Source organism: Sminthopsis crassicaudata, chromosome 2, assembly GCF_048593235.1.
Source record: "Sminthopsis crassicaudata isolate SCR6 chromosome 2, ASM4859323v1, whole genome shotgun sequence".
Classification (NCBI taxonomy): Eukaryota; Metazoa; Chordata; class Mammalia; order Dasyuromorphia; family Dasyuridae; genus Sminthopsis; species Sminthopsis crassicaudata.
This window is the reverse complement of record NC_133618.1, coordinates 669,832,592-669,858,147: the sequence shown is the minus strand read 5'-3', so window position 1 is coordinate 669,858,147 and position 25,556 is coordinate 669,832,592. Positions and strand designations below refer to the sequence as shown.

General features: G+C 33.6%; 2 protein-coding genes across 2 annotated transcripts in view; both read right to left on the bottom strand.

Moving 5' to 3' along the window:
• The window catches only part of PCDH15 (protocadherin related 15), a 2,229,510-nt gene that overhangs the window by 11,568 nt on the left and 2,192,386 nt on the right, over positions 1–25,556 (bottom strand). Inside the window, exons 35-37 of the mRNA XM_074297067.1 lie at positions 24,516–24,524; positions 23,225–23,392; positions 2,374–2,482 (exon numbers count right to left, since the gene is read on the bottom strand). Of these exons, the coding sequence (XP_074153168.1) occupies positions 2,374–2,482; positions 23,225–23,392; positions 24,516–24,524 (286 nt within the window). The remainder of the gene's footprint in view (positions 1–2,373; positions 2,483–23,224; positions 23,393–24,515; positions 24,525–25,556) is intronic.
• LOC141557555 (protocadherin-15-like) lies at positions 16,164–17,414 on the bottom strand. Its single transcript, XM_074293373.1, has one exon. It carries the CDS (start codon positions 17,412–17,414, stop codon positions 16,164–16,166), a length of 1,251 nt encoding a protein of 416 aa, XP_074149474.1.

Below are 25,556 nucleotides of genomic sequence, written 5' to 3'. Positions count from 1 at the left end.
GCTAGGGATACCATCTTAGAAGAATGTTTTTAAATAACTGAAAAATGCTAAAATATAATTAGAAATTAATAAAAAGTTGTATTTTTCTATATCCAACTTCACAGACTTCCTGAATTTTCTTTATGGACTCTTAAATTTAGAAATGTGATTCAGAAAGTTATTAGGAAAGTAGGTGTTCTTGATTGCTCTCTTCATGGACCTCCCTGGGTCTCAAGTCTCCTCATCTGTAAAAATGAGAAAGTTGTTTTGGATAATCTCTGGGACCTTTGACTAGCTCTAGAACTATTATTCTATGAACTTCAAAAGGAGCAACAAGATTATGTGATAATCAACTCTGATGAATGTGGCTCTTTTTAACAATGAGGTAATTCAGGCCAATTCCAATAGACTTGTAATGGAGGGTGCCATCTGCATGCAGATAGAGGACTGTGGGTACTGGATGCAAATCAAAACACAGTATTTTCACCTTTTGTTGTTTGCGTCCTTATTTTTTTCTTTCTCATTTCCCCCTTTTTTGATTTGATTTTTCTTGTGTAGCAGCATGACAAATTTGGAAATATGTTTAGAAAAATTGCACATGTTTAACCTGTATTAGATGATTTGCTGTCTAAGGGAGGGGGGCGTAGGAGAGGAAAGGATAACAATTTGAAACACAATGTTTTTTTGTGGATGAATGTTTAAAACTATCTTTGCATGTATTTTTAAAAAGCTAAAAAGAAGTAATAAAATCATAATTACTTGACAAATATTTGTTCTTCAGTTTGGATCTGACTGAAATTATAGCAAAATTCAGCTATTACTCTAAAAATAACAACCGAATTAAGTTGTTGGTATAACAAAATAAGTTGATCTGCCTTCATCAATATGACTAGATTTCTTCATCAAACTGTGATAAAACATGGGAGATTTTAATCATCTCTATGTATCAGCTAGAAATCAAACTAAATGATATTATAGAGTAATTATTTATAGATTGAAATAAAAGTCCCTCAAGGACAACCATTGTCTTGTTTTTGTCTTTATTTTTCTCACTGTCTTGTTTGGTATCTGACTCTTAAAAGGTGGCTAAAAATATTTATTATATTAGTCAGCCAGTTAATAACCATTAGTTAGGCACATGTGCTAGGGAGACAAAAAAGGCAAAAGGCAGTCTGTGCCTTCATGAGATCATATTTTATTTTTATGAACAATCATCTAGATTTTCTATGATAGGGTCAACTGTTAACAGTTTCTCTTTAAGATGTTCCTTTAACAGAAAGGCAGTAGGACAAATAAATACATAATAGGTACAAACTGAGGCAGTCTAAATGCTGTTTTTGATGGATACTGGCTATATAACCCTGGTCAAGTCTCTTGATTTTTTAGTCCTCCAGGCAACCCTCTAAGATGGTAAGTTGGGGAGAAGTGCAGATCTGCTTTGTTAGAAGAATTTTCCTCATTTGGGAATTCCCCTATATTAATGATATCCCAGGCCCAGTTCCTAGCCTCATTTTATTAACAAAGAATTTTAGGGGGCAGCTAGATGTCACAGTATATAGAGCATCATCCCTGGAGTTGAGCAAGTTACTTAATCCCAATTGCCAAGGAAGGAAGGAAGGAAGGAAGGAAGGAAGGAAGGAAGGAAGGAAGGAGGGAGGGAAGGAGGAAGAGAGGAAGGGAGGGAGGGAGGGAGGAAGGAAGGAAGGAAGGAAGGAAGGAAGGAAGGAAGGAAGGAAGGAAGGAAGGAAGGAAGGAAGGAAGGAAGGAAGGAAGGAAGGAAGAAAGAAAGAAAGAAAGAAAGAAAGAAAGAAAGAAAGAAAGAAAGAAAGAAAGAAAGAAAGGAAGAAAGAAAGAAAGAAAGAAAGAAAGAAAGAAAGAAAGAAAGAAAGAAAGAAAGAAAGAAAGAAAGAAAGAAAGAAAAGAAAGAAAAGAAAGAAAGAAAGAAAGAAAAGAAAGAAAGAAAGAAAGAAAAGAAAGAAAGAAAGAAAGAAAGAAAAGAAAGAAAAAAAAGAAAGAAAAGAAAGAAAGAAAGAAAGAAAGAAAAGAAAGAAAGAAAGAAAGAAAAGAAAGAAAGAAAGAAAGAAAGAAAAAAAAGAAAGAAAAGAAAGAAAGAAAGAAAGAAAGAAAAGAAAGAAAAAAAAGAAAGAAAAGAAAGAAAGAAAGAAAGAAAGAAAGAAAGAAAGAAAGAAAGAAAGAAAGAAAGAAAGAAAGAAAGAAAGAAAAGAAAGAAAAGAAAGAAAGAAATAAACCATAAGATTTTGGAAAAAGGAAACCTAGTTGAGAATAGCATCTGAACATGGGAATATAACAAGACTCTTAAAGTCAAAGAGAATGAAAAGCCATGCGGTTGTTCTGCAAAATTCAGCCTCCAAAGAGCAAAGGCATAAGGCCTACCTCCTCCTCTGGGTAATAGTCTTCCTCAGCTTCTCCTGCCACTTCACCATACTCCTCACCAGCAGGTGGCAACAACCGGCGCCGACTTCCATACTGGGGCATTTCATACCTGTAATAGAAATCTATAACTTTAAGCATCTTTTGCACCCTTCCCTTGATCTAGCATCACTGAACTCTGCTTTCCTTCTGCTTTCCAAACTCTCAAATCCAGGACATGCTGGCAGGAGTGTGTTCAGGGATGATTACATAGATGGCCTGTTTCGAAATTATTTTGGGGAAAACTGAAAGAATAAGAAAGTTTCCAAGTTGCCCAAGTGCTGTCTATCGATTAAGCTCTTCTACCATTTCACAATTTCCATATGCAATGATGCTTGTACTTGAGGAGTAGCATGGTTGTCTTGTGAAAAGTATCTTACCAGAGAATAGTGATTCGAGGAAGGTAGGTATAGCTGGTCTTTAAAATACTTTCTGTTCAGTTTTAGAATACATTTGCTATTTTGATTAATTTAGATTTATTGTTTTGTGTTTGTATTGTGTAGTTTATGTGTTGTTTTACTCATCAGAATATAAGCTCTTTAAGAGCCGATCACTATCCTTGGCATAGAGCAGGCACTTAAAAATTGTTGTGCTTGTTAATTGTTTCCTGAGTTTGAAGAAATATTAAGTATCTCCCAGAAAGGATAAATGGTGAATTCAGGAATCAGACAAATGTGTGTTTATTTTTGTTCCCCTCTTCTAATCCTTTGTTCTTATTTCTATTTATAAGAGAATAGCTGATTAAAGAAAAATTGATTAGAACAATTGAAATTACTTTTAGATAGAGAAGAATTTTGGTGATGTGATGATGTGATATTTTTCAGAGTGGATACAAATGGCTTAAGCTTTCTTAGCTTAAGCATAAAAAAAAAAATTGCTTTAAAAATGTTCTATCCAGGGACAGAATATAAAAATCTTATTTACACCTTTAGCTAGAATCAATTCTAAATTCTAAATATTATACATTATTATGATATTCAAACAGAGAAGACATATATGCATATATGTGCATATATACATTTATGCATATACACCCACACATACAATTCTTTCTTCAATCACATTTCTGGGAAAAAATAACAATTACACAGATATAATTTATTAATGTTTCTTAAAACCCTGTTACTAAAATTCTGCTGTTTTTCAAGCACAGTTAAGACTGTTCAAATCAACAAAAATTCTTCATATAAAATAAACGAGCATTTATTGAAACTTCTAACAGAAAGAAAGAAACTTCTTTGGGAAGCTAACACGTAATTTCTCATGATCTCCTCTTCCTTGTTTTGTGAAGTTGATCTAAAGAACACAAATTCGTTTTTGCAATTGTTTATTATTTAAATATATTCTCCATGTAAATAGCTTATTTTAAGAATGAGCCCAAGGCAGAATGTTAGTTCAAATAATGTTAACATCATACTCTGTCTTTAATCAATCAGCCTTATGGGACTTATTCCTTCTCTTTCCTTTTCAAATGCTGCTGAAAAAGCAAATCTAAGGCAAATTATCTGGCATCAACCATTTATATACACCTTAAGGTGATTTTCGGTGTTCATTCTCCTCATGTTATTTCTGTTAAATGTTCCTAATGTTATGTTCTGTGTTTTATGTCTTAATGCTAATTATGAACTAAATACATTCTCCTTTTTCTTGTTAAAGGGATTACAATGCTCAATGAGAATATAGAGAGGGAGGAAAAGACAGAAAATTATGGGTTAGTGGCAGTTCTTGGGTTTCTCAGAATATTCCATAGAGATTATTCTCACCATGTATGAAGTTGCTCTTTGTCCTAATACACTTATTTCTTTCTAGAAATACTCAAAAACTTGAAACCTACTTATGACATTAGCAACTAAACTTTCTCTTTTTTCTTATTTTTATTATTATAACTTTTTATTGACATTACATATGTAATTTTTTACAACATTATCCCTTGCATTTCTATTCCAACTTTTCCCTTCCCTCCCTCTACCTCCTCCCCTAGATAGCAAGCCTTCTTATAGAAGTTAAATATGCAATTAAACTTTCAATCTTATTTCCTCTTTCCTTTGAATTTTGCTTCCCAGTGAGGGGGGAAAAAAGGGTAAAGAAACAGAGTGTCAAAGGTTAAATTGAATAATTAGACAATCTAGGAATCTTTTAACTAGGGAGAAAGATACAAGAGGAATTCCGGTACAGACTTGGGAAGGGGTGTGGGCTCTGAGTCCTCCCACCTAAAGGGAATTCTGTCTCCCTCGGTCTCTGAAGACCAAGGATTCACCAGGTGGTGTTAATTCAGTTAATCCCATCATGAATTAGCCAAATAAACAACCCTGTTTTCCACACACTGCCCAAATCAATCCCAGATTTGAGATTCCATGGATGTTTCCCAGTCTAGTAGTGCTCAGAAGTGGGAAATGTTTCCCAATAGACATGGTGATGATGAAAATAGTTGGATACAGTATTATGAACTAGTTTTTTTTTTTTTTTTGACTTTTTTATGATTCCAAATAATTTTTATTATAGCTTTTTATTTACAAGATGGACTTGTTTTTAAGAGTTTTGAGTATAAAGGATTTAAAGGAATGTCAAAGCTGAAGATTCCTGACCTCTTTTCTTTCAATACTTCACACCAGAAAACTCCCTCTAATACTTCATTGCTTCTATTCTCCAGATCTTCCACTAAATTTTTTCTTTGATTCTTCATCATGGAATGGAGATAACTTTGAATTTTCAAAGGTTTTGCCACTAGGGTTCTACCAAGTTAAAATCTATTCATTAGACTGTGAGTCTTGAGAGTAAGGATTACTTTTTAAATTTTATTTTCATGGTGTTCCTAGTGTGATGGGTGCTTTAAAAAGTTTATTTTTATTGTTGGAACTGAGGACATGCTGTTTTTCCTTCATTGTACTTATCTCCTTAACTTTGTAAAAACTTAACTTCAGAGATACCAATTACCTTCTGGTTTTTAAGTACTTAATACCAACAGATAGATAGATTGATTGATTACTATGTCACTCTCTCTCCTTTTTTTCTATATTGCGTCTCCCTTTCTCTCTGTGTTTCTGTTCTGTCTCCATCTCATTCCTTTTTAAAAATTTATCTTCCCGAATCTCTGTCTCTCGCTTGTGCCAGTGATTTTCATTGTTTCCTTTAATCATCACAAGTTGAATTCAGAATAATTTTTGTTTTGTTTCGTTTGTCATACAAACTCTGAATGATAACCAAGTTATGTCATCTGTATCCACTGAATGGGTACCTACTCTGACAAAAATCATAAATTTGTGATGCACTGAATTATTCTCAAGAAGCCATCAGAACTCATTACTGTTGCCTTTATTTTTGGTGTAAAGGCAAGTATTGAGAATGAAATAGTTTCCTTCAGTAATGTTTTTTATTTAAAGTTATAAAACCAAAACAAGTTCTATTTGGAATCCCTGTATCTATGGTAACTAGACTTTGAATCACCAGAGCATTTTTTGAGCTTGGGCTCTGATGGTGCCTTGGTTCTTAAAATGGGGAAGAAAATGCATGCCCCATCTATATCTCAGAAAGAATTCTTTCCAAACATCCAGGAGCCTTAAAACGTGAGTTGTTGCTCATTGGATGGTATCTGTTGTCTTTCTAAAGATAATAAACAAGCATTAGATTTAGAGTATTAAGTAATAAGTATAAATGATATTAATTAATTAATAAGAGTATTAAGATTGGTTTTGAACCTCAACCCCAACACTTCTTAGCAAAGTGACTTCATGAAAACTACTCACGCTCTCTGAACCCCAGTTTCTTCATCTGTGCTATGGGACTTATAATCATTTTATTACTTTCTACAAGATTTTAAAATGAACTTTAAGAGAGAATATCAGACTCATTTAGCTTCACAGAGAAGCTTTGTTTCACCTTATGGGAAAGTAATAGGGAAGGGGGAAAGGAAGGGGAGAGGCTAAAAGAGTAAAAAATAACCTTTAAAGAGTTATAGAAATGTAAATAATGATGGAGTTGGAGTCAAGGAGGTGTGTTAAGTTCTGCATCAGATGCTTGCTAAAGGTCACTGAGGCAATCTTCTTAATCTCTATGAGATTCAGCCTCTTTATCTTCCAAATATGGCCTATACTTAGAGTGTATACATCCAAGGCTGCTTTGAATTATAAATGAGAGAACTCCATAAATGTTGATTATTATTTCTCCTCAACAAAGGCCTTTAGGAAGCATTTTGTGCAAAGCAAAATATATATACTGGAAGGGGCCTCAGAGACCCCTAATCCAACCCCTATATTTAAAGTTGAAAAAACTGGGGCACAGAGTGTCGAAGGTGTTTGTTCAAGGTTACAAGTTAACAGTTCTATGTCACCACTGGGCAAATCCCATCCATATTCTAGACCTGTTTCTTCATTTATATAATAAAGGGATTATTTGAATAAAAAGTAATCGATGTCTCTTTTAGTTCTCAATCCCTAATCTCATGATGTTCCCCAAGCCTAGGCTTTATTGAAACTGAAGAAGGTAAAGCATTTTCTGGGCCTCAGCTGTCCTTCCCCTTTCTAACCCACAACCTTTTGCTTCCTCTTCACTCTGACCTTAGGTGTCTTAGGTAGGACTGATGTAGCTCCACTAAAATACCAAGTGATACAAAAGTTAAAACAATTTAATTTAATTTTAATTCAAAGGAAGAGAAGTGAGTTGATTTGGGAACTAAGTTGGTAGTAATCTGTAGGCTTATCACTGGGGTCTCTTCATTGTGCCATGCAAGGCAAGTACTCCGTGCCTAAGAAGAAATTGTAAAGGTAAGTTGAAAAGAGACAAGAAATTGGGCCACCTAAGAAGAGAATAATGTAGCTTTTTTCCTCTCAAAATTAAAACAGAAAAAAAAAAAAGGTTTTTATAAATATTTGGAGGAGGAAACATCAATTAAGTCTGTAGAGAAGGAAGAAAAATGATGGTTTAGAACTAAGTCTTGGGGGTTCTGATATTTCTAAGCCTCCATGATAAATGGGACAGCTGATGTAACTAATGAATAAGCTAGAGATAGAGATTAACCCTGTGATTTCATTGATAAAAGGATCTCCTAATTGAGGAGATTCCCTCTGTCTATAATGGTGTATATTCCCTTCTATTTATAGCCAGAGAATAGCCTCAACTATGAAGTGGTTAGGTGATTTGTCCAGGTTCTCACAGCTAGTAGGTGCCAGAAGTTACACTTAAACCTTGATCTTTCTTGTTCTGAGTTCAGCTTTCAATCCGATAAGCCACGCTGAATCTATGTGTCATGAATAACATCTTACTAATATTTGATGCTACCATATCTGCCATCATCAGATCTAAAATTATAATAGTGGTACTTTAATCCTTTTTTTTTCTGATCTGGTAATATAAGGCTTACATCAAGCAATCCCATAATTCTAATAGAGTAGGACCTCTCTGTATCAATTTAGTGTGCAGCTATGTGAAATTATCCGCCTTTTATTAGAGAGTGCCTTGAGATTTGGGGTGGTAAAAATGACTTGCCTAGGGTCATGCAGTTAACAACTGAGGCATGTTTTTTAATACTTGTTTCATATACTCTATTTGCTTTACCACCATATTACCTCAGTCTACTGGGAAAGAATTTATAAAGCCTTCTCTTTAGCTCTTGATAGAAAGTCCCAGGGAAAAAAAGAAGTTTTAAAGGCACGTGAAACTAGATGGATTCTAGATTACTTTATCTCCACCCAGATGTTTCAATGACTAAATCTACTAATTTAAGAAAATATATGGGAAAGGAGATCAGAAAGCAGAAGATTACATCATGTTATGGCTAGGGTGAGCTTAGGGAAGAATTGGAATGACCAATTATTCAAAACATGAGTCCATAGTCATTATTTTAATTCCTGTTGGAAATAGGAATAGCTGCAATAAATTGGGAAGTAAATAAATACTGAGAAAGTTACTCAAAATTATTTGGAATTTCCTGCTGCAGATAATAGAACTTATTTCTTTGGCTTGTACCAAACTAAGCAAATTGCACACATAGGTCTTGGCCAGCCATTTAAAAAAAAAAATGATATCCAAAATTATTTTACCATTATTATATCTTCTGTGAGTATCACAGAGTTGGCTCTGTGAAAGGGGACTATAGAATGGAGATGGGATAGCTATGACTCAAAGGGAAAAGGATTTTTTAAAAATGTAAACTCACAGGCTCCATTCATTAGATTCAGCCTGGTGTGGTGGAAAGAAAACTCGAAGCTCGGAATTCCCTGTTCCAAATTCTGGCTCTGTGTAACTTTGGGCAATTCATCATTCCTCTTTGAGGCTTCATTTCCTTCTTCATCAAGTGAGGGAGCTTGACTAGAAGATCCCTGAGATCTTTTGCTGATCTAAACCTATAATCCATTTCTACTCCAATCTTCCCATCAAGGCAGTGGTCAGTGTCAAATTCTTTATCGTCAACTATGAAAGCCAATAATTTGATTTAAATCAATTGGGTCTGTTGGTAGTTTAGATTTGGGGCCTTTCTGAGCCTGAGCATACTTTGAGGGGTGTTGTATAAAACATAGTATATAACAAATAATTGGTGCTTAATCACTACTTGATTAATCCACAAGGTTATCTAGCTATCGTAAAGTATGTATGGTCACTCACTGGGACCTTCTTTCTGAAATGGCAGTAAAGGCATTGAGATTGATGACAACAATTTTAGGCAATCTATTGGTTTATGTATTCTGAAAGCTTGTACTTCTTGATGTGGTATTTATTTAGAGCTTGGAAAGTGAGGGAAAATATCCAAATTAAATAAAACCACTGTGTTGAAATGTGTTGTTTATTCGGGAGAGAAAAAGGACTTTGAGACTGAATGATGAACTTGTTCAATGCTCTAACAACACTTTACTCTAATGCTGGATCTGTGGTGTTATTGTCCCATTGGTTCATCCAGTAAGCTGAGAATCTTTTGGGATATGAAAATATTTTGTATAGGAGGAATTGCATAACTGTCCCTTTTCCCCACCCCTAAATCACTGTGAGGACTAATATGTCTTTGTTACCAATGGAGATTTGGTAACTTTCCTTTTTTGAGGGAAAAACATATAATAAGCAAAGAAGGTATCTTTGGGTTTTCCAGAAATAGAGGGACAAGGCAGATAACCTTGTATGGTCCTTTCAAATTCTCTTTTTGATTTTATGAATCTCTCTTTAAAAAATTCCCTAAGCTACCAGCTTTGACAAAAGACAATATACAGAATTTAAAATAAAAAGGTCCATAGTTTGCATAAAAAAGAGAATAAACAATATTTCTCCCCCTCAGGAATTTAGAATTTTAGAGGCTGAATAATTTTCCCTCACTGATTCTCTAAGAGGATTCCTTGAACTATATGGATCTTTGGATTGGATGATCTCACTTGTCTTATTTTATTTATAAGATTCTATGATTCTAAGGAAGGAAAAATTGGTAATAGAGGTATAAAATGACAAGAAGAAAAATTATCTGTTGCAGTTACAGTTCCATCTTGTTTACTAACCAAAAAATGTATTAAATGAGCAAGTTGACATATTAACAGGAAGGCCTAGTGTTTTATATTAGCCAAACAAGCCCTAACTGCCATATACAGGTAGACCCTTACCTCTGATGCATAATATCACCTTCAAGAGAGAAACAACAAAATAGAAATTAACCATCCTTAATACTGCAGATTAAACAGTACAATATTTCACTCTGGGTCTTATTGATATGTCAAGGCAAGACAAATCTAGCAAGCAGTGTTACTAGCAAAAAGGCATTTTATATTTTCCCTAGGACCTCAGGGCAATTTTGGTTGCCTTTTTAAAATAACAATGACAGCAGAGAAAAGCACAGAAAATATAGCACACAGAGCACAATGTGAGTTAGATACTTTTGATAATCTGTGTCTTCCTTCAGGACAATGGATATTGATTCTCTAATGGTCAGTTTCCAATAATTGCAAATAACTACATTGCCTCTCTTTTTGTTATGGAATGGCTTTGGGGATTACGGAGGAAAATTTGTGGAATGGATGTTTTTCATATTTGAGAAAAGGGGGAGAGTTTTAGGATTAAAACATATCTCTCGAGTATTTCCAGAACAGTTTTTTCCTAACAAATTCCCCCACATAATTCTAAAAATGGTGCATACACATATATGTGCATGTAGATATATAAAACATGCATGTGAACATGTATATACCTACACACATATGCATACATTCTGAGCATATTAAATGTATGTATGCCATGTGTGTATACTATATACCTGTAGACACACATATGTACTTTCAGAGGTATATATATATTCATATATAAATATACATATATAAGTATAAATATATATAACATATATATGTGTGTATGTGTATGTATGTGTATATATATATACATACATATATATATATATATATATATATATATATATATATATATATTCCAGTGTCAGCTTCAGGATTAATTGCCATGTGAAGTATTTCCTGAGACAGAAAAAACTTAATGTTTAATGTTATATAAAACTTAAACAAGCTCCCATACATCAGGGCAGGGAACCTTTTAATTACATTTAAGAAAAAAAAAACATACAAAATGGCATGGTGGGCTGCTTTCAATCTTTTGTGTCACCATCTGTAAAGCTTCATCATTAATATTCTACACACAGAGTTGATTAAAAGAGTTAAATGATCACAGTTGTCCATGTGATAGGAAAGTAATGAACAACCGAAATGAAGATTTATTGCAAGAAGATGATGTGTGACTTTCCAAAGCATACTTGAGTTACATCACATTTGGGTTCATTTATCCCTCTCCGAAATTTTGGTGGAAACAGAAAGTTCAGAGGCTTGAGCAAGACAAGCAAGCCCATTCATCTTAATTGTTTTAGATTGGTCACAACAGTGTAGATTAAAACTGTTAGCAAGAATGCTCACTTAATCCTATCATCAATGCCATTTAGTATTGGAAACTGACCCACAGTGTCTATTGCTGACTACTCACACAACTTTGCCGATATTTATAGGGATCATAAACTCTTTAAATACTTCAGCAATATAGACACTCTATATAATCCATTTGTTTTATTTAAATAAAAGCCCCACTCCCTTTGCAAAAGGTTTGTGAGGGGAATGATTGTGCCTCCATAAAGCAGTTAAAAACAAACTGAAAACAAAAAACAAAACAAAACAAAAAAAAACAAAAAAACATCAGGTTTGTTTGCTGAAATAGACAACCAAAGCAGGCTATTTAATTTTGGAAAAAAAAAATGTTTCACAATCATCTCTTATTGGTAATCATTTTCATGAACAATTAAACATATAACGGAGACATATATCTTCAGTATGTATACATTATTATTTTTTTTTAATATACCCCTTTGTGTCTTTTCTCCAAGAAATCAAAAACTGAATCCAGCTGAAAGAAATGTGAAGTAAAAAGAGGAGAAAGTTTTTGAATGGTCTAAGTATTTTCCAAATGATTTTATTCACATTCAGCTGAAGCTTCCATAAAAATCCTGAATTACATTATAGTCATTTTTGATGCAGTCTCTCTTAATGGTTGCAAATCATTCATTTTGCACCATAACCATTAATAATAATTCACTTTTTGGGGTCTATACAAAATCATCAGAACATGACCCTGACATCTACTGATTACATCAGTATGAAGTAATTAAAAAATTAAAATTAATATAAAGCCATTCTTTTTTTGTTTATCAAAGGATTCATTTCTCAATTTTAAGTTGTTCTGGTAAGATGTTCAATACATATGTACTGATCTAATATATGAAGTGAACTAATACAGTGATGAAATGGATAATGTGGACTTTTGGTGATGAAATATAGATTCTTAAAATTTTAAAAATGGTTCACAGAAATATATTGGCATAGATTGAACATATAAGGTCATACGATTCTCCAGTCTTTCAGTATAAAAATGTTTCCTTTTCATTTATTTATTCATTTGCTCTGTAAAGACCAACTATAAAAGTTTTTAAAAAGACAGTGGATAGGGAAAGAAATGATAAAAGAAATATGTATATGGTTTATAGGTATTATTCATGAGCTACAAATTCATGAACTCCATGAAAAATGACAATATTGTTATTTGAGACAGACTACAAAGTTTAAAAAATATATATTTTTTTGTATTTCACATAGTGCTTACTTGAGTTTAACATAAAATGACATATTAAAAAAAAAAAAACTAATGGAAGGCCAAATGATTTCATTGTCAAGAGAATATTATTGCAGCTTGGGAAAATTCAGATGCTTTTTCTTCAAAGGCTTATACAAGTATAATCATGTACCTTATAGGAATCTTCCAAAGAGCAAAGATTATCATGCATATGAAAAGCTGGCAACAAAACTGCCAACTGAAATTTCTTATTGAAAGAGAGAGAAAGGGAAAAACAAAAAAGCAAGGTTTAAAATTCCAAAATTTTGCATGAAGGTTTTAACTAAAGATAATTTGTGGTAGACAATGAATGGAAATGTTTGTAAGTCTGTCCAGATTGTCACATTATGATCTCATTAACATGCAAATGTGGTTATTGACCTTCAAGAATTGGAAATAACATGAAAAATTTGAGAAGACTGATATGAGTTGTTATCAAGTAATATAAACAAAACCAACCAACAGGATAATTTAGCTGATGACCACAATAATATAAAGAAATACAATTTTAATAACTTCAGAACTCTGATTAATGCAGAGAATACTTGACTTCAAATAATTAATGATAACATATCCCTCATATTTCTAGGAAGATAGGAGGTAGAATTGAAGTAGAGAATGAGATATCAATTTTCAGACAAAATGTTGATTTGACTTGTTGAGCTATACTTTGTTATACAGTAATTCTGAGGATGAGAGTAAGTGATTGGGAAGTGAAAAGGATGCAAAAAAAAAGCAATAAAAGAAGCTAAAAATAAAGCAAAAATACACAGGAGACAGCAAAAAGAAGTGCAGAAGAGGGCATAGAAAGACATTGGACAATTTTATTATTAATTTTTAAAATTTCATATGTGCTTCAAAAGTGACTTACAAAGAGAGTTCACAATTTCACATACAATCCTCTTTTTTCTCTTATTAGTAAATTTGTATTTATTGATGGTGGTTAAATTCATAATCAGAAACTTTCTTTTTATTTAAAAAAATGGCATATGTGGTGGAAGATGCACATGGTATATGTTTCATAAGGAAGTAACTGAATGAATAAGCAGTTAAAAAAAAAAAACTTTTAGAAGAGTTGTGAGGTTTTTTTTTCATTTACTTTTCTGCAAATAGTAATTATGGTCTGTCAGCAAAATACTTTGCTAAATTCCAAATGATGTTTCTTATCCTCTCAATAAAGTGGTCTCCATTTAGGGGAGTGTTGGAGCCAATTTGTACCTACTCTCAAGAGCAAATTGTTAAATTTTGTCAGTGTTGGTGTTTACACCTTGGAAATCAAAGGCTGCAAATCAGGACCTGATTTATTATTTTAATGATTGCTTTGACTTGAGAAATTGATGGTGAAAATATTAAAGTTGCCTGTTAAAAGTAAAAGTGCGCCTTGCATTTTGGAGACCTGCTATTAAACAATGCCCAGCACACCTTTTCCTCTTGCCCCTTTCTGGATCATCCCTCATTTCTGGAATGTATTTTTTTCCTCATCAACTGATTTCAGAATGTTTAAATTTCTGCAGGACTCTGGCAAGCTATCAATAGAAAGTCTCCCCATCCCCCCTCTACTCCATATTGTCTACATCAAGTGAGCAAGTAAGTTGTTATCTTTTTATATCTTGTAACCCTATCACTCTTTAAAGTAAAAATAGCTTGAGGGCAGGAATACCATTTTACTTTATTTTTGAATCCTCAGCAACTAACACAGTATCTTGAATATAATTGTAAATGACTTTTAAGAAATTCTTACTGAATTGAAATAAATTAGAATGGAGATGTATATTTGGGACTCTGACACCTGACAAGTACCTGTAAGTCAGAATTTGGTTTATGTTTATCTATTTGGCTTAAAATCTAGGCCCATAAAAGAGGAAATATAATGAGAAAAAGAAAATTCAAAATATCTACGAAGAACTGGGTTCATGTATGAATTTAGGGCCTAAAATAGAAGATGCACACTTCCTTCAAACATTTTAAATTATAGTATCGATGTTTTTCATTGTTTGAATAGAGGGGCAAAAATTTGCATGAAAATAGTTTTAAGTCATTTCCTTAAATATGGTAACATAAAGACTTTGAGTAAACAAAGAAAAATTGAGAAAATATTCAATTATATTGCACATAGTTCTCAAAATTGGCATACAAATTGGAACACCATGAGAGAGAAAAGCCTGATACATGTGGAAAGAACACTGTAATTAGTCAGAAACCCTGAGTTAGAACTGACTCTCTGGCTTAATTACTTATATTTCCTTCATTAAATCTCTTGCTATGTCTCAGGGCCTCAGTTTCCTTATTTGTAAAATGAAGGGATTGGAACTCAAAGACTCCCAGTTCTAAAATCCCATGGCCACATACATTTTCAGCACCTCATTTTAAATTTTATTGTTTAAAATCGGGTTAGATCCATATTTATACAATGGATCTGATTGAGCCAGACTTAAGCACCTCAGATTTTCTTCCCCCCTAATGTACTGTTCATTTTAGAGGACAAGCTAATTTAATATAACTGACATGCTTAATGTGAGGACTTATAATTTAGATTAATGAAATCAGCAGTAACTAAATTCACACTACATAAATCTTTATGGACACTTATAAACCTTCTCCTGATAACACTGACTTGAATTTCTTTATTGGAACTGAAGGTAAGCAAATATTCTCTTTGATGGGAAATCTTAGCATGAAATATTAATTAAGAAGAAGCTCGAATAGTGTGAACAAGCAAAATCACAACACATGTTAAACATCTGCTAAAATAATCAACTGTCTCAAAAGGCAACAACTGAAGATATGTTTTCAGTTTTTAAGTGAAAAAAAAGTATGTCAAGAAAGGGAAAGATGAGGAAAAACATAGAAGAGGAAGGACATTCTATTCAAAATTCGAAGCACATTTGGAAGATGCCGCGAAACCATAGTAAAGAATGATCTCTTATAGAAACAGCAGCTTCCTTTGTAGTTATCACTCTTATTATTCTTTCCATTTTGCGAGCATATAACATTATACTAAAAACATAAGTTTTTCTTCCAAATAGGTTAAGAATTCTTCATTTTGCAATTGAATATAGAACAAATCCTACTACTCCGAAAATAAGATTTCTTTCTAGATGCACATGCATAGAAGAAAACATTATAAAATCTTTCTCTTAAACAAAAAAAACAAACAAAACAAACAAACAAAAAAAAAAAGAACTACAGTTAGCTCCATGTCTGAAGCCCCCAGGTGGCAAAATGGGAACCAAAAAAAAAAAAAGTATATATGTTTATATATAACTATGACACTGATTTAGGACTTTGAAAAGCAAGACCTTTGGGCAATATAATTTGTCTCTCTGTGTATGTTATGGATGTGGACAGCTCGAGAAGACTTCTCATTTTACAATAAAATCTAGAACAGAGAATGTTCCCCTTTATAGATAAACAGTACAAAGTGAAGAAACAATACAGAGTTTGTGGTAGTGATGTTAACCAAAAGTTCCTTAAGGTTGACAGGGAGAATCAAACAGAGAATAGGGATCAGTCCTTGAGAAGGGGCAACAGTCTAGTTATCTTTGATGTCCAAACTTGCTCTCGTGAGTCCAATGTGATTGTCAACAACAGAGTCAAAGAAGATAGCAACAAATGGTAGAAAAATAGCATCAGAGTGCTGTAGATTGAAAGAAAATTGGATTCTCAAGTTCTTCGGCAACATAATCAGAGTTCTGATGCATTTGCTCAGCTCTGGTTCCCGTGTTGGGTGGCTGAGGGGTGGGGACTGCTTTGAGCTTGGAACTCTGTGCAGGTGGTAGGGGTTTTTGGCCTATGTGACTGTACATGTTTGCTACTGACTTCTCAATGGCTGCTAGGTTAGGGATATTTTTGAGAATGCCTTTCAGTTCCCTTCGAGGGCCTGGGCTTGGGTCTGGGGATAGCTGCCTACCCAAAGAGTCCATTTCCATGGCAGGAGAGAGTCTGGAGTGATGAGAAACAGCTGGGCTGGCCAGGGAACATGAGGAAGTGGGTGAAGCAGGAGGTGGCAGTGGTGGTGGTGGTGGAAGGGGAGGAGGGGGAAAAGGCGGGGGAGTGTTTGGTGGATCTGGGATATTTTCAATCATTTTCTCCCTTGTCTTAGGGGTCAAATAGTGTTGAGGATTGGGATTTGATATCCAAAAAGAAGGTGAAGGGGTTGGCTTTTGAGTCAGCGAAGAAGATGGGAGAGGAGCATCGGCATGGGAAACGATGATTGGAGGTACAGTGTCAAGTTCAAGTGCACGTGGTACAGGTGGCAAAGTGGAAAAAGAAGAGACCTGGCACCAGGGAGAAGAAAGCAAGTGTTCAGTGGAGAGCTCTAGTGGCTTATTTTGGGCTGCGGACAAGGTTGCTCTTCCATCATGATATTTCCCATAATTCATTTCCTGAAAAGTTTGCCCTTTAAATTGCCTGGTTTTCTCTGTCACTATCAACTTTGTCTCTTCAGTTTGAAACGGGCAAAGGCTAGCACCCACCATATTGGACTGGTCTCCACTTATTTCACCCTCTGCTTGGAGGCGTTCATTTTCCCACTGGATAGGATCCATAATGACTGGCCTACTCAGAACCTCATACATCTGCCTCCGAGTGAAGCTGGTTGGTAGAGTCCATGCCCGATGAGCACTTTCTGCTGAGTATTTCCGACAACCTTTCTTGGCTAGCCTTCTGGGGGAGAGCTTGTCAAGCAAACCTGTTCTCCTCCATGGAAATCCAGGGCTTGTGGAACTTGGACCTCCCCCTTCCACATATAAAGGATTGTGGGTTGTTAAGGGGTTCTCATCAGATAAAAGTGTGATGTTACTTGCACTCTTGGGTAGGTTATTCCTGAGTGATCCAGTTTTCCGAGCCTGCTTGTGTGCCTCAATTGCACGGGAAGCCATGTGGCTTATTACTCTTTGACGGTCTCCTTCTTCTAAGACTGATTTATTTCCCCTGCTTTGTTGGAAATGGTACAGAAGGAAAAGACTTGAAAGAAAAGAAGATAATTACATGTAAGGAAACAGTTTGGGATATAGATTTCATGAGAAAGCTGCTTTTAAGAGGGACACTACTAATGCTTCTGACTAGAAAAGGCCACATTGACTAAGGGTACCACCAAAGCAAGACATTTACTTTCATTTATTTTCTGAAAGAGGGGAGGAAACAGGGATTTAATAATCTTCGAGCAGCATGAGCAATTCTCATTTATAAAAATCTGGTTCTCCATAGACCTTAAAAAACAAACAACCAAAAAAAATAAAAACCCAGCCCAACAAACTTTGGACAATCTAGCAGATGCTTTCATGTTTCTAGATTGTGTTCTCACAATTCAATAAACTGTGGTTTGAAGGCTGAGAGAGTACAAGGGAAATTTGTGCAAGGAAGAGGGAAGCTGTGATGAGTGGGAAGGGAGTGGTTACTATTTTCTTATATAATCTTCTCTTTTCTAAGGACTTACTGAACATACATAATGAGGGTATAGAGATACTCCTTAAGAAAAAGTGCCTGAATCAGCCCCAGCCTCTTTGCAATCATTCTTCCTAGGCAAGAAGCACATCCTTTTTCTGGGTCAATATTTGGTATTTAGATAACATCTTGATATTAGAGAACAAGATGATGGGATCCTATTAGAATATTTCTGTCCCAACATTTAAAATCAATAAAAGAACCACATATTAAGAAAATAGATATATGCTAACATAGGATCATAAATTTGAAGCTTGATGGGGTCTTAGAATTTATTCCGTCAATTTATTGATTTTGCAAATGAGAAAACAGAGGCTCAAAGAAATGAAGTGACTTTTCCACAGTAATTGGTGAAATTGGGAATTGACTTAAGGTCTGCCACAAAGGGCATAGAGTTCATCCCATTGTATATCATGACTTCATTTTAAAGTGATTATTTGCAACTCCTTAAATGATATTTGAATCAGTCTCTAAAATATACTTTTCATAAAGATTGATTTGGCTTGTATAAGTATAAACTTATTGTCTATGAATTTTGTGTCAAAAATTCTAGCGATAAGCATCAACATATAAGCAGTGCACATAGGTTATATGTCATCTATCAATAGTAATCTGCCCAAAAGGCATTCCATGCAAGGTTATTTTGGATTGATTGTAATCAATATTACTTAGAAGAATAATCTTGAAGTAAAGACATAGGTCAAGATTGCTCATACAAAGTCCTTAAGTGAGACCAGTCCATTTGGACACATTTCTCTTTTTTCAAGATTGCTTTTTGAAATGAAAGGTATCTATTCTTGTGATTACTGAATGGAACTTTCTCATACAGAGCTGGAAAAATGAATAGATGTATTTATTTCCTTGGCCTTTTATTTCCTCAGCTGAAAATTAAGGCATATGACTGTATGATTTTACCTTTCTTGATCTTAGGATCTTCCATTTCAACATTCTAGGATATTATAATCTCTTTGATCTTTAAAACAAACTATAGTTTGTTTTTGTTTTTGTTTTTTTGTTTTTTTGAAATGTCATGAAAATTTGCTCAACATTTTCAATTAAAAAAGAAATAAGCAAAAGTCCAGAATTCTGTAACTTTGCACTTTGGGTTTTCCAAATGACAGTAAAAGGAAATGATGTATTTAGCCAGATGGGAAGCAGAAATCCTCTCATTCATTTTAATTAGGGCTGCTTGTGTTCAGAATCACTATTCTCATTAGCACTGCTATTTAAAGTTATTGGTGTTTTCTTTCTGGTTCTGTTATCAACCATCCAGCCACTGCTTGTTTTAATGTAGTATTGGACAGTATGAAGGATAGTGTAATCTTAGGTGATGAACCAGTTTCAAGATTAAGAACATGATGATTAGGGGATCATTGATTTAGAAGAGGGAGGGCACTTTGAGGTCATTTATTCCAATCCTTTAATTTTCCAAATGACAAAAATGAAACCCAGAAAGTCAAAGAACTTAAGATCACATGAGCAGTAAGTGGTAGAGTAAGGGTATGCATTAAAATTGAAGGAATAACTAGATTAGTGCCATAATGAGGGGAGGAAGGGAATATATGTCATGTTTAATTCAAGGTCATTGACATCAGCACTTGAGGAGGCACTCAAAACAATTAGCTTAGGGAGTGAGCATTGTGCAGTGAACAAAACATTAGATTTATAGTACAATTCTTATTTCTGCTATTTTCTACCTGTGGGACTTTGGGCAAATTACTTCCTTTCTGTGGGACATAGTTTCCTCACCTCCAAAGTTATTGATGATAAACTCTAAGGTCTCCACAAGTCTAAATAAAACATTTTGGTGTTTTAAAAATTTGTTAATGTGTAGCCTTTAGAATAAATAGAAGTATAGAATTTGAAGTCAGAGAGCCTAATTTTGAACCTTGTGTCTGGACTTTAATAGCTACAAGATCATAAACAGATGGTGTAACCTATTTGAGCTTTAATTTCCTCATCTATAAATTGGGAATACTCGTATTTATACTACCTTATTCTCAGGGTTCTGCTAAGAATTAATTGAGATATTTAATATATACAGAATGACCTACAATCCACAAGTCTTGATTGATGTGAATTATTTTTGAAAGATTTTTCATGCTTTAAAAAATAGATTTTCTACTCTGGAGTTATCTATCCAGTAGAAACAAACATGCCCGAAAGAAATAAAGAGAAGACACTTGAAATAAACCAGAAATGGTATTATGGTAGATGAAATAAAAAAACAAATAGTAAATGAATAAGTCTAAAGCTGAAGGAGTCATTAGATATGTAAAAATATTAAATCAATACCTGGAAGGAGTTATGAGTGGCAATGTGAGAATCCTCACTACTTAACTATTGAAGAATAAAACACTATCACAGAGAGGAGGAAAATGATCAATATCCTGGTGAGTTCAGAAAAGCTAGACAGTCATTTTCAATAATTTGGGTCACCAATCTGGGTCTTTTCCTTTATCTTAGATAATTCAGGGGAAAAAAAATAAACTAAAATGAAGCATCCTTCTTTTTGACCCTTCATGGTAATTGTTTCTTTATGGACCCAGTTGCTATTCTAGGAATTGTTTACTAGTCATATTTATTTTTAGAATATATTTATCTTCAATATGCTAGAGATACCATGTGCCATCTTTCAAGTTGTAGAAACTGCCAACATGCCAAAACCATAAAGAATGGTTTGTCACCTTGATGCACACATGTCTGATCACTAGAAAAGTTGGTGTAAACTCTTAAAAGTTGATATTTCTCTTTTCCTTATAACATGCTGTCAAAGAAGAAGAATCAGGCAGAGAGAAAATATAAAGTAGGTCCATGGATTCATTTGAAAGTAAATGTCTTTATAGCAAAAAAAAAAGGAAACAATTTGAAGTTTGAAGCAGGATTTAATCTTCTCTACAATATCTGTTCTCTACAATTGTCAAAGAAGTAGAATTTTATTTACTTACTGATGCCTATGAATCCAAAGGTGAGAGAAAGAGAAAATAGAAATCATGGAACACAAAGTATTTTAAAAGAGACAAAATGAGATAGAAATTAAAATAATTCAATGATTTCATTTTGAAGAGATGACATGTACAGTAAGTGGAATTATGTTTTTGTACAATATTTAGACATAAAATGTTCTTAATGAATGGTAAAAGAAAATAATGTTGCTTTTAGATTTCTTAATAAAGTTGAGTATATTTAGTGTTTTAATGATTATTTTTAGGTCAAAATTATCCTGTAATATGTAGGTCAATTAAATTACAAAATAGATAATTGTTCATGCCATTCTTAAGCATTGTTCCTATGCGTCTAAAAAGAAAATTTGGCTAAAACATGGTTCTGTTTGATGTTATTATAAAGAAGATTCAGTTGCCTAAATGAGATATCTTATAAAAACATAAAACAATATTAAAATTCATATGCTGAATTAATTACAGACTCCACATGAAGCTACTACTTAATATCTGTTAATATCATTCTCTGAAGCTTGATTTGGATTACTTTATTATTTTCATATATAGAGCTCATCATTCAAATGAGGCCAGCTGTCCTATAATCTAAAAATACTCACTAATTTCCAATTTAAAATTTTGGATTGATTAATTCATAACCAAATTACTTAACCAGAGAATTTAGTCTTTAAAAATTTTCTTTGTCAAAACATTAAATCCTCACATTAACATTGTTCCCTAGAATATTCAACCTACAAACCCAACTGTCCTATTCCATCTCCCTCCTACTCCCCAATGCCTCTGGTTCAATTATTGGTAATAAATGTAAATTGACACAACCAAAATATTGGTTTTCTAGATGTTATTATTTGCTATTTGATGCATCTTTTTGGGAAAGATGGTGACATGGAACTGATATTTTAAGTTACACATATCTACATTTAAAGTTAAAGATAACTACTTTCAACTAGATGATAAGTTTTTTTCAGATGGATATGAGTAAAAGGATTAAGAGAAATTCAAATTATATTGGATCAATTCCTGTATTTGTCAATGTTTTCACATAAGACTTTTAAAAGTCCTGCCATTACAGGGAAAATAATCATAAATTCCAACTAAGTGTTGTACACTTATTTCTTTTAGAAAATAATTTTGAAATATTATATGAGAATTATCACATCTATATAATTAAAATATTTATATATAATGATTCATGACTGCCACATCCCAAGGTGAATTTTATATCTTTGTGGTTTGTTCTTCTCCAAGCTAATAAATGTGTATTTTGTATAAGAAAACAACATATCCTATTTTTCCCTTCCACTCCTACAGTGTTCCAGTTAATAAAGAGAACTTTCTAAATTTGTCATTCATATTTTATATTTCATCAGTTCTTTAAGTCACTAGGGTACTATCTTTCCTACATAGTAAGAGAGAACTACTGAGTGATTTCCTAAGAATAAGAGAGCTTTTAAAGTGGGCAGAATGTAAGGAAGCATTATTATTTTTCAATTAACAGCTGCAAAATCTTTCATACTCATGTATCACTTTAAAATTGGTGATTTACCCTTCCACACAACATTTTCAAATAGTACATGATTAAAACTAAGCTTTTTCTAAGGCAATAACAAAGACTATTTGAAACCACTTTCCTATTTCCTTTTTCCAGTACATGAGCCCTTTTTCTCATTTATATTTTAGATGTTCTTTTTTTTCTATAACTTAAAAAAGTATTGAGAAATATTATGGCTTTTAATTCACTCCTGAGTTATTTAAATCATCTTGAATTTTGTATGGTTGAGATCTTTTCCATTATCTACTTAGAATCACACTCTAGGTATAATATAGACAGTCAAATGGATCTGTGATCTTGTTACTGGAAGCAGATCAGAGGATTTGAATATATGTATAATAAAATAGTTCAGGCTGGAATTTTTTTTTCTATGTTTTACTTAATGCCTTGTTCCTGGAAAGAATTTACTAAATGCTTGCTGAATTGAATTGGTTCAAATTTTTCAATATTAACCTGGTTCTTTTGAATTCAATTAATTATGGTATTTAATTAGGTCAAATTCATTTATTTCATCAATATTCCCATATAACTGAATAGTGTTTTACCTTTTAAAAATGATAAAATTTTGGGAAAGACATCCTCTGGGAAGTCTCTTTGTTGTTGTTTTGTTTTAAGTTTCTCTACTCTCTTTATGACAGTGTCTACTTTGGTGAAATTAGATGCCTACTCTCAGTTTATAAAAAATGAAAATGTCAAAATTGTTTTTCTTAGGGAGGCAAACAACAATACTTACATTGCACTTCCACCCAACTCCTCGTAGAGATGGGGACCCCCTGGGGGAGGTGGTGGTGGTGGTGGTGGAGGCGCTGCTGCTGCTGCTGGTGCTGGTGGTGCTGGGGCTGCTGGCTTGGGTGCCGCCAAAGCCTGCATCTTGGCTGTCTTGGTGCATTCTTCTTGTCGTCTTTGGGAAATCAAAGATATTTTTATTATTTTTTCCATAAATATGAATAGTCCAACATCTATCATTGATATTAACATAAGGGAATCTGACTATGAGGAGGAAAAAGCCTCATTTATGTTAAATTGAATAATTAACATATGAGAAAAGACATGATTATTTTTATTGAACAGAGCCTACCCCTGGGTGATTATAACTCTCCAAATATCCTGTGGTTTTCACATCTTTTCTAGATCACTGGCCAAATGGATTAGGGAAGAGAGATTGGAGAAAAGTCCAGTGGGAAACAAACTGGAAAGTATCAATACTAGGATTAAAAGATTTCGAGTGAACTCAGAGACTTTAGCAGTCTCACACTTTGACAGCAAGTTACTTAATCTCTTTGATTTTTGATTCTCAGTTTGTTCAGCTATAAAATGGGAATATGGTATTTTCAGTATCTACCTTACAGGATTCCTGTGAAGGAAGAGTTTGAAATATTAAAACACTATAAATGTGTGAATTCATTAAATTTCAGATGGTATTAAAATTAAGGTTTTGAACCTATTTTGAGTTATAAATGAATTTTTTGGATCCTGGATCTTTTTCTATCTCATATTCCCTGTTCAATGGCATTGTGTAGACAAAGATCAATTCTAAATATTGAGAAAGGAAAGTAAGTCATGCATAATCAAGCCCATTCTTTCCCCCATTCCTACCTACCCACCCCACACTAACACTTATGCATATACCTGCACTCATATCCTCCCCACATATACCCCCATGCACATCCCCACCCACACAAGTACCCACATACATATGTATCCACAACCACACTTATGCATACAACCACACCCAAATATACCCCCTACATGCATGTCCACACATGAGTACACACACCCTCACACACTCACACACTCTCACACCCATGCACACATACACATATTCTCCAACCTATATAGACCCTCCATACCTCTCACACAAGAAAAAAAAAAACAAAAAAAAAACAAAAAAAAAAACTTACTCTTACCATCCCCAACACATCTAATGAGCCTGATATGGATATTGTATGAATTAAATGTTAATCTCAGATTCATTTTATATTAGATAAATCATCATGGAACATAGAACAGAAAAGGATACTTACACTTTGAACCTGTTTGATGAAATAAGGAGGATGGGAGAAGAGAAGAAAAGAAAAATAAAGATTAGATACATTAAAGTCCTTTTATGACTCTCAAATTTTACTTCAAATCCCAACATCTTTATCATATTGATCAACCATCTTAAAATCCTTCACTTTTAAATCAATTTCTTTTATATCTTTGCTTTATAAATTGTGCAAGCCGCTATTTAAGAAAAAAAAAACATACATCTAGGAAAGCTAGAAAAATCACGACAAAAGTAGAGGCTAAGTTGATTTAAAGGAAAATGGATTAGAACATGGGTATATGGATAGGAACTCTGATCATGGAACAGGATAAGATACCTATCTTCTAATTGGCTTCTTGGTTCACCTGACCTGGAGAATAAGACAGGAGCAAAGCTGTGTAGCAAGACATGATTCTATTATGGGTGAAGCTTGAACTGGAAGGTGCCATCACTGGGTAATGAATTCATGATCTTTTTTTCATAATTGGTTTGTCCTACACAGTGAATTTCAAATGCCCTTATTAATAGAAAAGAATAACGATATTTTTCAGGCTTATTTACAAGCTGTATGTGTAGGCACTGAAGTAAGATTTTTAACTATTAGAATTTTCCACTGGATGGTAGGCAATGAAAAACTAATTTTGTTTAACTGTTATTCTTTAAAATGCAGTAAGTAAAATTAATTCATTGGGTGTTAAGCTGATCACTGAGCTAGAAGGCATTGAAAAATTCATCTACCACAGAGCACACACACAAATGTTTAAATATAAAGCCAGACAATTATTCCATTTTATGAGCTTTTAGTGTGACATCTTGCTTTATTCAGCACTGGCCATTGCATGGTATGCCAAGAAGCCTTGGGGATGGCACTTTATTAAACATGAGACATCACAGGACCTTTTACTTTAGACCACAGACTAATGGAAAAACAGAAGGAAATTTTGTAATTTACAATAGGCAATTTAAAAATTAGGTGCAATGGAGACGACTCAAGGATTTATGAGTAAATTGGCCACTATTAGACTTTTATGTAAGT

What these genes read in the sequence shown, in the direction of transcription:
- LOC141557555 (XM_074293373.1), bottom strand. Translation starts at nt 17,414, where the DNA reads ATGGCTTCCCGTGCAATTGAGGCACACAAGCAGGCTCGGAAAACTGGA.